Here is a 10,963-nt window from a genome sequence, read left to right as displayed (position 1 = left end):
GTTATTCTATTTCCTTATTTTTTTTTTTTTACCCAAACTGCTCTCAGGAAAGGATCTGACCAAATCAATCACATCAGAGCTTTATGCCATCCATTTCTCAGTATTGTTTATCTTTTACAAAGGGACAAAGTTTTGTTAAAAAGGAATGAATCTCTAACAGTGGAATTGTAGGCCTATGATGAGATTTCTTTGGGTACAGCCTGGATGTACCCCAGAATCAGACTATAGTGGGAATCGTGTCCTCTGTCTCTTCATGGGATTGACTCTCAGTGTAGCTTTCAAAGACATTGCTACTTTTTAAGAAGAATATATAAAGAATAAGTATGTTAATAATTATGGTCATACTAGTTATTATTATACCTCAGTTACTGATAATTTCCCCTTCATTGCTTCGTGCACTTCAACTGGTTTTGGAGATTTTGCCTGGCATGAAAATAAACATATGAAATATATTTGCATGAGATATAATATTTCAAATCAGTGCCTAGAGATGTGGTTTCTCTGCAGCTTAGAGAAAGCTCAGGCTTAGCTGAGCCTTAAAATAAGGCAGCCACAGTCCCACAGGGGGCTTCTCTGCCTTCGCTAACGTACAAAGCCCAGTGTTCTATACACATTGCATTTCCAGTTGGACAGTCACAGCCCATTAAAGCCAACTTTCCCATTTCCATCTTCTTTAACTGTATTACTCTGCACTCAGGTATTGGTCAGATTTTACCATTATACTTGGGCGTTTTTTTTTTCAATCATGTGGGCAGCCATTACCCAGTGAAGTCACAAGCTTAAGAAAACTTTATTTTAGGGGCACCTGGGTGGCTCAGTTGGTTAAGCGTCCGACTTCAGATCAGGTCATGATCTCACGGTTCGTGGGTTCAAGCCCTGCATCAGGCTCTGTGCTGACAGCTAGCTCAGAGCCTGGAGCCTGTTTTGGATTCTGTGTCTCCCTCTCTCTCTGCCCCTCCCCTGCTCACGTTGTCTCTCTCTCTCAGAAATAAAAAACAAACAAACAAACAAACCCTTTATTTTAAATGATAACTATGATGACTTTTCACTACTGATCTCTCTGATGATGGTAAGAGTAGATGGCAGTGAGAAAACAGACTGAATGTAAAAATCTGCCCTAAAAGACAGAAAAAGGCACTCCTTATTACTACCACTACCCCTCTGGTGGGCTCTGTGACCCAAAAGGCCCCAAATCTGTTGCCCATCTTGGTGAGGTGGGCTCTACCCAGGAGGGTCTGGTGCCAGGTCCAGGAACAGCAGCTAGAGAGTTCTGCAGAATAAAGCAAAAAGAACCCAGAGCTCCCCGTGGGTAATCAGAAGTGAGGGCTGGGAAGAGACAGAGCAAATGGCCAGGCAAGACCACAAGGCTGGAGGTCTTATGGTGTGTGGTGAGGCCACAGGTGGCCAGTGTCCAGGGATGATGTCCACTCTTCAATCTGAGATGGCATCTTGGGGATGCCTCCTCATCCTCCTGAAATTTACATAGACAAAGGTGTCATGTGGGTCGGTCATTTTAGTAGAAGTCACAGAATTGGATTGAATTTCATAACTGATTAAACAAAACAGAAACTGGGATGGCAAACAGAGCACCATGAAAATCAGAGACTGACTTGGTTCAATGGAAGAAGGACCCACACACAGCGACAACCACCACAATATGACCGGGGCCCCTGGCGGGAAACGCAGGGTGTGCTTTAGGCTGCCACAAAGCCCAGATGGTGGGTTTGAACAAATTTTAAACTTCTATCTGAAGGAACAGAGAGAACCCAGTTGACATCAGCTGCTACGAATAAGAATAACAAAATGTGTAATAACAGCCCATAGAAGCCATCATTTACTGAGGGCCTACTGTGTGCCAGCCACATCACATATATTACTATTTATTTCTATATACTAACCTATTGATACTTTCACTCCTATTACTTTAGATTTTTTATTGATAGATGATGCATGCACGTAGTTTTTAAATGAACTACCTATAGCATACACGAACCTGAAACTCTCACTTGCCGGAAGCTAAGGGCTTTGTTTGTTCGTTCTGTTTTTTACCTTTTCTCATAATCATTATAAATAAATAATAGTCTTTATTGATTTGGGCTTCTCCACAAATCAAGATTAAGAATTTAAAGCATTCCCGTTACTTCCTGGAAATTGTCTTTTATCTCTTTTATTACTGTCTTACTTCCAATGTCTCTGTCTTGTTTCCTGAAAACTCTGTTAGAAAAACATTAGACGATCCATCCTCCATATCTTCACTTTTCTCATAATTTCTGTCTGCCATTTTGCACTATGTCCTAGGAAACTATTTTCACTTAATCTTCCAGATTATTAATTAGGTCTTGAGCTGTCAATTTTATTATTTAACCTGTCCATTGCTGGGGGGTTTTTTGTTGTTGTTACTTCCAAGAAATCGTTCTTTCCCCCAGACTGCTTCTTTTTCATAGAAGCCTTTCCTTCCTTAACGGAGAAAACTTTCTCTTGACTGTTTCCTCAAATATATTAATTTTATTTTTTTTAATGTTTATTTATTTTTGAGAAAGAGAGAGACAGAGCGCAAACAGGGGAGGGGCAGAGAGAGAGACACACACACACAGAATCCGAAGCAGGCTCCAGGCTCTGAGCTGTTAACACAGAGTCCAATGCAGGGCTCAAACCCACAGCCCATGAGATCATGAACTGAGCTGAAGTCGGATGCTTGACTGACTGACTGAGCCACCCAAGTGCCCCCCAAAATATATTAATTAAATTTAACAATGTCTTTTAAGTTCTTGTCTCTTCTCTGACTTATCCATTTCCTGTGGAGCCAATGGCTATTTCTTCTCTTTGGTTTTCACTCACTAAATATTTGCTGAATTCCTATGATGTGACAAGAAACATTCTAAGAACTGAAGGTACAACAGAAAACAGAACAGGGCTGCCACAGAGGGGACATATTTGAGACGCATTATGGAAGAGGTAGAACTTAGAGAACTCTTTGAGTGAGAAGGAACTGCTTATAATTTCTTATTTGGGCAACTAAGTGGACAAAGGTACCATTTACTAAGATAAGAAAAAAATAGGAATAGGGATAATTTTGTGTGCTAATATTCTTAATTTTTATTTATTAATTTATTTAAATTTACATCCAAGTTAGTTAGCATAGAGTGCTCTAGTATTCTTACTTAAGGAGGAAGAAGTTGGTAAGTTCAGATTCAGATACTGTGAGTTTGAGAGACCCATGGCACATTCAAATGACATGTAATAGGCAACTGGGACAAGGGTCTGGAATTTGGGAGAGGGGTTGATGCTAGAGATATAATTTGGAGTCACCAATATTTTAGTTGAAGCTGAATACCTGGGTGAGGCCCTGCATTAAATTGTACAGATAGAGACAAAGACAAGGTCAGAGATGGAACCCTATGGCCAGATGTGGCTGACCTGTAGCTCTGATTTATCCTCGGCCGAGCAGGAATTCTCAAACCCACATCCTAACCCACTGCTCTTACCTTCGTTCTCTAAACTCTAACTCCTACTCCCTCAGTCCTCACAATCCCGGAGAGCCCTTTGAAGTGGTTCTAGAACTACTCAAATAAATGTTCCTTTAGTTGTCTACACAGTATCTCAAACCGCCAGCGGAAACCACCAACTACTGCTACCAATGTTGTGACTCAGTCTTCCCAAGTGCCATGGAACAGAAAGCTGGACAAAAAAGCAAAGCTTTAAGGTACAATAATACCAATTTAACAAAACCACTGAGAAATATTCATTATCACTAGCCTTCCTTGGATTCAAAAAAGTGAGGATCGCCAAAGTGACCGTGGCATTTGCTTTTTAGAATCTTTCCACCTATTTGTTCTCAAAGGGCACCATCCACTCAATTGGCCTCTCTTCCTAGAACCAGGCAGTACAGAATGAGCTCATTGCCATTTGGTTAACAATGGACCAAGGAAATCATTAGGGTAAGAATTCCAAGCTTTGCAAGGCACTTGCCAGTATGCTAGCGGAGAAAAAATTAACCCAAACTTTAACAATTATGTCACATGGGGCGCCTGGGTGGCTTAGTCGGTTAAGCGTCCGACTTTCACTTAGGTCATGATCTCGCGGTTTGTGGGTTCGTGCCCCGCGTTGGGCTCTGTGCTGACTGCCAGCTCGGAGCCTGGAGCCTATTTCAGAGTCTGTATCTCCCTCTTTCTCTGACCCTCCCCTGCTCATGCTGTCTCTCTCTCTCTCTCTCTCTCTCTCCCCTAGAAATAAATAAAACAAAAAAACAAAACAAAAAAAACCCAAACAAACAAAAAAACCAATTATGCCACAAAAAGTTAAGAAAATGGTTTGGCCAAACAAAAAAAATGCTCCCAAGTAGAAAGACATTTGTATTTATTCACTTTACTATATCCAAAGTCATACCTGTAACTTAAAGTTTGTTACAGTGTCTGTGTTTAAATTCACGTAGAGTAAAAACTAGCTCCAATTTTCAAGGCTCCCTTTTCCTGCCTCTCATATAATGATCGACGCTGTAATAACTAAAGATAAGCCTGTTGCTAAAGCAAATCTTCTATAAAGCAAATAATCATTCAATCCCCCCCAAAAGACAATACTCCTACAATGACAAAGATAGTTTCTCTTTTCATTGAAAAAAAAAAAAGCCCACAAAAACCAAAAAACAACAAAGCACTACATGTAGACTAGAGTGTTTGCTCTCCAGTTTGAGTTGACCTTTCAACTTTGGTACAGCTCATTATATTGAATCCTGGCTCTGTCCACATTAAACTGTCATTTTGTTTTGTCAGCTGCCGACATTCCACTTTCTCTGGAACATGCACGCTGGCCTTTCTGTTGCTACTTCATTGTCAGGGGCAAACATTGGACTGCTAAGCAATAGATAGAGGTGAAAATGAATGGTAATATTAATACGAAAGTAGATAACTTCCTAAGTAGGAAAATGTAAATAATTAATAAAAATAACCAAAAATTGTGATTAGAAATAATTTCCATAAACAGTTCTCATTTTCTTTTGAATTTGTTTTATAACTAAAAAAATCATAAAATTAAGAAATAAAGTTCATTTTTAACAGGTTATAATTCTTAAGTTTGTTTCCATCTTTTTTGCATTTAAAACATATTAAAAACCAACATTTAATCAATATAATCTTTTTTAAAAATTTTAGCGCTTTATTTATTTTTGAGAGAGACAGAAAGAGACAGGGTGATTGGGGGAGGTGTAGAGAGAGAGGGAGACATAGATTCTGTCAGCACAGACCCTGATGCGGGGCTCAAACCCACGACCTGCGAGATCATGACCTGAGCTGCAGTCGGACGCTCAACCAACTGAGCCATCCAGGCGCCCCTTAATCAATAAAATCTAAATTAGGAAGCAACAGCCACTGTAATAACTGAAAAAGTGCAATTATGTTTATTAATCACCATAAGATGAGCCATATTCCTGATCATACCCACTTTCTTCTTTTCTTGTCAATGAGTCGTTGCATTCTCTTATTTCTCCTAATTTCCACAAATATCCCTTTTCTGAAATTTTGGCATTCTTTCTGAGCTTAGCGCCTCCTTGCATCTCCTTTAAACCATTAAATACATTACTATCAAAACAATCTTTCTAACTCATCATAAAGAAAGGTAATCTTCTGTCCCTAAAATGTCATTAATCTTGACCTTTATATTAACATTTTGTTTCTTTTTACAAAATGAGTAAAACAGCTATTTTTAAACAACAGTATGAGCCGGTGGGTGCCGGTTGGCTGGGCAACGGGGAGAGCAAGCTCATGAGGAGAGGAGAGCCAGTCTGTGTGCTCACAGGTGGGAGACAACCGTCTGGGGGATTAGGAACATTGAAATAAAATATGAGGCTGTATGTAAGCAAGCATTAATCACTGTACAGGCCAAAAGTAAAAACAAGACATTTATCTACACATATTGCCAGTGAATTTTCTTCTAATAAACTTGTTAAGCTAGGGAATTCTCTCAAAAGTAGGACAAGTCTTCATCTGATGTGCCCTCCATCAGAGGGCTCTGAACATCTTGTCCAGATGATGCAGCTACAAAGCCCTATAGAATCCATGCGGATCCGGGCAATATGCCAATCTCAAGCATGTCTTCTCAAAGGTCCAGAAGGCCACAAAGTCTATGTGGGTTTGGCCTCCTCACCCAGTTCCAGATCATCCTAGACTTTACAGACACACCTTCTATCAAACTATCTGATCTAAGAAATATGTAATCAAAACTCTTCCATGATGGAAATGTCTCTATTGAGGGTGATGAGGTCATTGTTTTCAATAGCAAAAGAACAGTAAGTTGATAGCGATTGGTTAAGTAAATTACACTACCTCCATGGAGTAAACACTGTACATAGATTATTCACATTGAGTGGCACTGAACGATGTTCACCATATCTCGTGTGTGCAAATCTGTAGCAAGATTTGTCCGAAAGGATGGTCACAAGAAGCTTTTAATGATGATCCCCGGGTGGCAGGATTCTTTTTTTCCTTTCTTCTCTGGACATTTCTTTATTGAGAAAATTTATACAAGTATGAATGTTTTATAAAAAGATTTCAGACTTCGGGCATCCCACATGGGATGAAAACAAAACAAAGCAAAACAAAACAAAAAAGCCACTGCCATACTATTAGCAAGAAAATCCAGATACACTACAGAATCACAACCTTTCTTGGACCCGTCAGAGAACGGAGGTCACAGCCCGGCAACATGAATTCCAAAGAGGAACGGGGCGCTGCGATGGGGGATGTGATGCGTGAACAGTGTCGTCTCCAGCAGAAGTAGTGCCGTGCCACTTGCAACACAAGCAGGGAAGAAAAATAAGCTAAAATGTGAAATCACTGCAGCGCAAGAATGGGTTACAGAGCAGTGTAAGTAGCTGGGGGCACAGTTACAAGGAGAGTTCACACTTACCCCCAGCCTTTTGAGATGCTCAGGGGGATAACTGAGGGCAGGGCAGGACACTTGCTGATGGTGCAGACTTCAGGAGGGGCTCAGCTGATGCTAAGAGGAAAGTACCCTCCCTGGAATAGAAGGGCAAGTCTTAAGTTTCTGGAAGAGGGGAAGCAAATTCTCTGGCCAATCAAACTCGAAGAAGGTGATCAGCAGAGAAGTGTAAGACACCAGGCCCCACCCACTTCTCCCAGGGCTTTCTGTCCTAGGAAAGAAAAACTTTGAACTGCTGGGGAGGGCAGCAAGCCTTCTTGCTCACAGGGCATAGGTGAGGATGTCTTATGCCAAGGCAGTAAATTAAAGAAACATTTCCTTCCCGGGAAGCGATTGTCTTGGGCCTTAGGGTCTGTAATAATACCAAGGGGGAGGTTCCTACTATTGCAGGAGGGATGGGAAAATCCTGCCCCAGGGCAGCTTCAGATACAGGCACAGGTAGACCACCACAGAGAGGAGGGGCGGGAGTCCTGAGAGAGCCCACCTCTGAGGCCCAGGCACACAGCACTCCCCAAAGACTTGTCTGGACTAGAACAAGAGAGAACCCTCTCGGTGTCACTAATGGACTACCAAGCAATAGCTACCTGCTACTGAGGGAGGGATAGGAGCACAGAGAAAGACCTACTCTGTGGCACAAGTGCAAAGGTTCTGCTGAAGTGGAGGATGGAGCAGCATGCAGGAAAAAGCATTCTGTTCCTCTTGCTCCCATTCCAAGCACACATCCACAGCACCAACCAAACTCAGCTCAACTCAACTTCTAGCTAGATTGGCTCAATCTCTTTACAATAGCCATCTGATAGAAGAAGAGGCGTGCCTTTTCCAGATGTGAATACCATTTACTTCAATTTCTACTAGTCTGCACATGATGTTTGGAAGTCAATCAAAAATTATGAGACAGACAAAAAGGCAAGGGAAAAAGAACCTACTGTCAGGAGATAAAGCAAATCAACAAAGATCAGATTCAAAGACGACCCAGGGGCGCCTGGGTGGCTCAGTTGGTTAAGCATCTGACTCTGGCTCAGGTCATGATCTCACAGCTCATGAGTTTGAGCCCCGCATCGGGCTCTGTGCTGACAGCTCAGAGCCCAGAGCCTGCTTTGGATTCTGCGTCTCCCTCTCTCTTTACCCCTTCCCCACTCACACTCTGTCTCTCTGTCTCTCTCAAAAATAAACATTAAAAATTTTTAAAAAAATAGGGGCGCCTGGGTGGCTTAGTCGGTGGGCGTCCGACTTTCGTTTAGGTCATGATCTCGCGGTTTGTGGGTTCGGGCCCTGCGTCGGGCTCCGTGCTGACTGCAGCTCAGAGCCTGGAGCCTGCTTCAGTCTGTGTCTCCCTCTCTCTCTGGCCCTCCCCTGCTCGCGCTGTCTCTCTCTCTCTCTCCTAGAAATAGATAAAAATATTTTTAAAAAAATTTTTTTTAAAAAAAATAGATGACCCAGATCTTGGAACTATCAGTTGGGGGTGTTAAAATAACTTTAATTGAAATGTTAAAGAACGCAGAGAAAAAGCCAACAACATGGATGATAATAAATAGGAGATTTCAGCAGAGAGATGGGAAATAGATATTAAAAAAGAATCAAATGGAAATACTAGAAATGGAAAAGACAACACCAAAAATGAATTTCTGTGATGACTCATCAACAGATACAATACAGCTGAGGAAAACAATTAGTGAATTTGAAGGCAGGACAAAAGAAATTCTCCTAATTGAAACACAAAGAGGAAAAAAAATAGTTCAAAATTGATGAGCAGAACATTCACGAGATGTGGGACAGTATTAGTCTAGCATACGTGTAATGGGAGTCTCAGGAGGAGAAGGCAGAGAGAATGCGGCAAAAGAGATAATGAGAGATAATGGTCAGAGGTTAAAATGAAAGACATCAAACCACAAATCCAAGAAGCTCAAACAAGAGACAAAGAATTCATTGCCAGCAGATCTGCACTGTAAGAACTGTAAACGGAAGTCCTTCAGGAAGAGGGAATATGATACCAGACAGAAACTGAGATCTACCTTAAGAAATGAAAGCTCAGGGTAAATGCTACAAGTGAAGGTATCAAATGCAAATCTTGCTGTGACAAATTATATCAGGGTTTTTGTTATATTAAAATATATCAAATTTCAAAATTCCTGAAGGTACAACATGTTAGGGATTCCAAGGACTGTACTTTTGGTGGAAACATTGGGAGAGATCATCCAGGGGCATTTGAAGCCAGATAAATGGACAGACATGAATTTCATAATGACTTTTTGGAGAGCTCTTAAGAAACACTAAGAGCTAAGAGTAAGCTATTTGGTAGGAGATTCTCAAAGATTCCTAAAAATTGCAGTGACTTTGTATTGATCTCCTATTCATCAGTTACTTGGGAGCCTCAGTCCAAAATCTTTTTTTGTTGCTTTCATAATACATATTCTCCTAGCTCTTTCAATGGTCATATAAACATCTAAAACTGTATTAGAATCTTTCTAATCGTAATATAGGCAATTAACTTAAAAGTATGTTTATGCCTTTTTTAATGTAAACCAATAGAAATGTTATGTATCCTAACCAGAATTATCCTCTAGATTGTTTAGGCTCATGTCAACGAATTCTGGTGACATGAAACTGAATATGGGCTCATCATATAAATACATTTAGCCAATGGATTCACTGAACTCCATAACGCTTCATGGCATTTGTTGTAGGTATCTACTACATATTATATTATATTTATTATATTATATTATATTACCATACCATATCATACCATATATTTATATATTCATATATATCCATATGTATTCATATATGTTCATATATTCAACAGAGGGATGGATCCCACATTGAGAATGGTGAAGAGGATCTTCTAGCTGTTTTCAAGATTTTTAAAAGCCTAAATAAAAATGTACCTAGATTCCCTAATAAAGCTGTATAAACTAACAATCGTTAAGAACTTTTTGGAGTTGGTTGGCATTAAATCAATTCAGTGAAATATCACTGGTTGTCTAAGGTTGATCAGATATGCAAGTTAAGAGTAATATGTACTAAATGAATAAGGGAAAACAAATAACTTTAATAAGTTTAAGGGTTTTTACTTTTTAAAAAAAATTTTTTTGTAGTTTCTTTATTTTTGAGACAAAGAGAGACAGAGCATTAGTGGGGGAGGAGCAGAGAGAGAGGGAGACACAGAATCTGAAACGGGCTCCAGGCTCTGAGCTGTTAGCACAGAGCCTGATGTGGGGCTTGAACCCACAAACCGTGGGATCTGACCTGAGCCAAAGTCGGATGCTTAACTGACTGAGCCACCCAGGCGCCCCTTACTTTTTTATTTTATTTTAAAAAATTTTCTAATGTTTATTTATTTTTGAGAGAGGGAGAGAGACAGACCACTAGTGGGGGAGGGGCAGGGAGAGGGAGACAGAATCCAAAACAGGCTCCAGGCTGTCAGCACAGAGGCTGATGCAGGGCTTAAACTCACAAACTGTGAGATCATGACCTGAGCCCAAGTCGGATGCTCAACCGACTGAACTATCCATGCACCCCAGTTCAGGGTTTTTTGATGAGCAAGCAGAGACTACAGGAAAAGAAAACAGAGGGATATTAAATAAAGAAAAGTTTAAATACCATCTTCCGTGAAATTACATGCCTTAAGAAGAAAAATTTGGTGTGTTGTAAAATTATCCCCAGGGTGTGCTGGCAAACCTGGGATCTGGGGGAGACCTGGCCTGAAGAGCTCAGGGCTGCAGAAACTCACAAATTAGTAGAGTTAGATCCAAAGAGGGTGGCCAACAGTCCAATGCCAGTGTCCATGGGGGTGCAGCTACCTCAGGCTTGACTCTGGCCAGCGTCCACACTGAAGTGGTCCTACAGTCGTGAGTTCTAGGACAGAATTCGTGGCACCCACCGGCACAACTGGTACCTGCAACAATAGCAGGTAGGAGGAGTGACAGCATGTGAAATGGTCAGTCTTCTCCCGGTGAGATTCAAGTCCGGGCAGTACCAGAACTCTGGCTAAATGACCTGGTGTTCAAGACTGGCCTCAACCCTGCCC

At 41.0% G+C, this 10,963-nt stretch overlaps 1 protein-coding gene across 1 annotated transcript in view; it reads right to left on the bottom strand.

Annotated features, from left to right (window-relative positions):
* CUNH10orf67 (chromosome unknown C10orf67 homolog) overlaps positions 1-10,963 on the bottom strand; it is a 168,688-nt gene that overhangs the window by 60,779 nt on the left and 96,946 nt on the right. Inside the window, 1 exon segment of the mRNA XM_077772452.1 lies at positions 361-423. Coding sequence (XP_077628578.1) covers positions 361-423 — 63 coding nt within the window.

Source organism: Crocuta crocuta, unplaced genomic scaffold (genome assembly GCF_008692635.1).
Source record: "Crocuta crocuta isolate KB4526 unplaced genomic scaffold, BGI_CrCroc_1.0 scaffold96, whole genome shotgun sequence".
NCBI lineage: Eukaryota > Metazoa > Chordata > Mammalia > Carnivora > Hyaenidae > Crocuta > Crocuta crocuta.
Note: the sequence above shows the minus strand (reverse complement) of the source record. Positions and strands in the feature narration are given on the sequence as shown.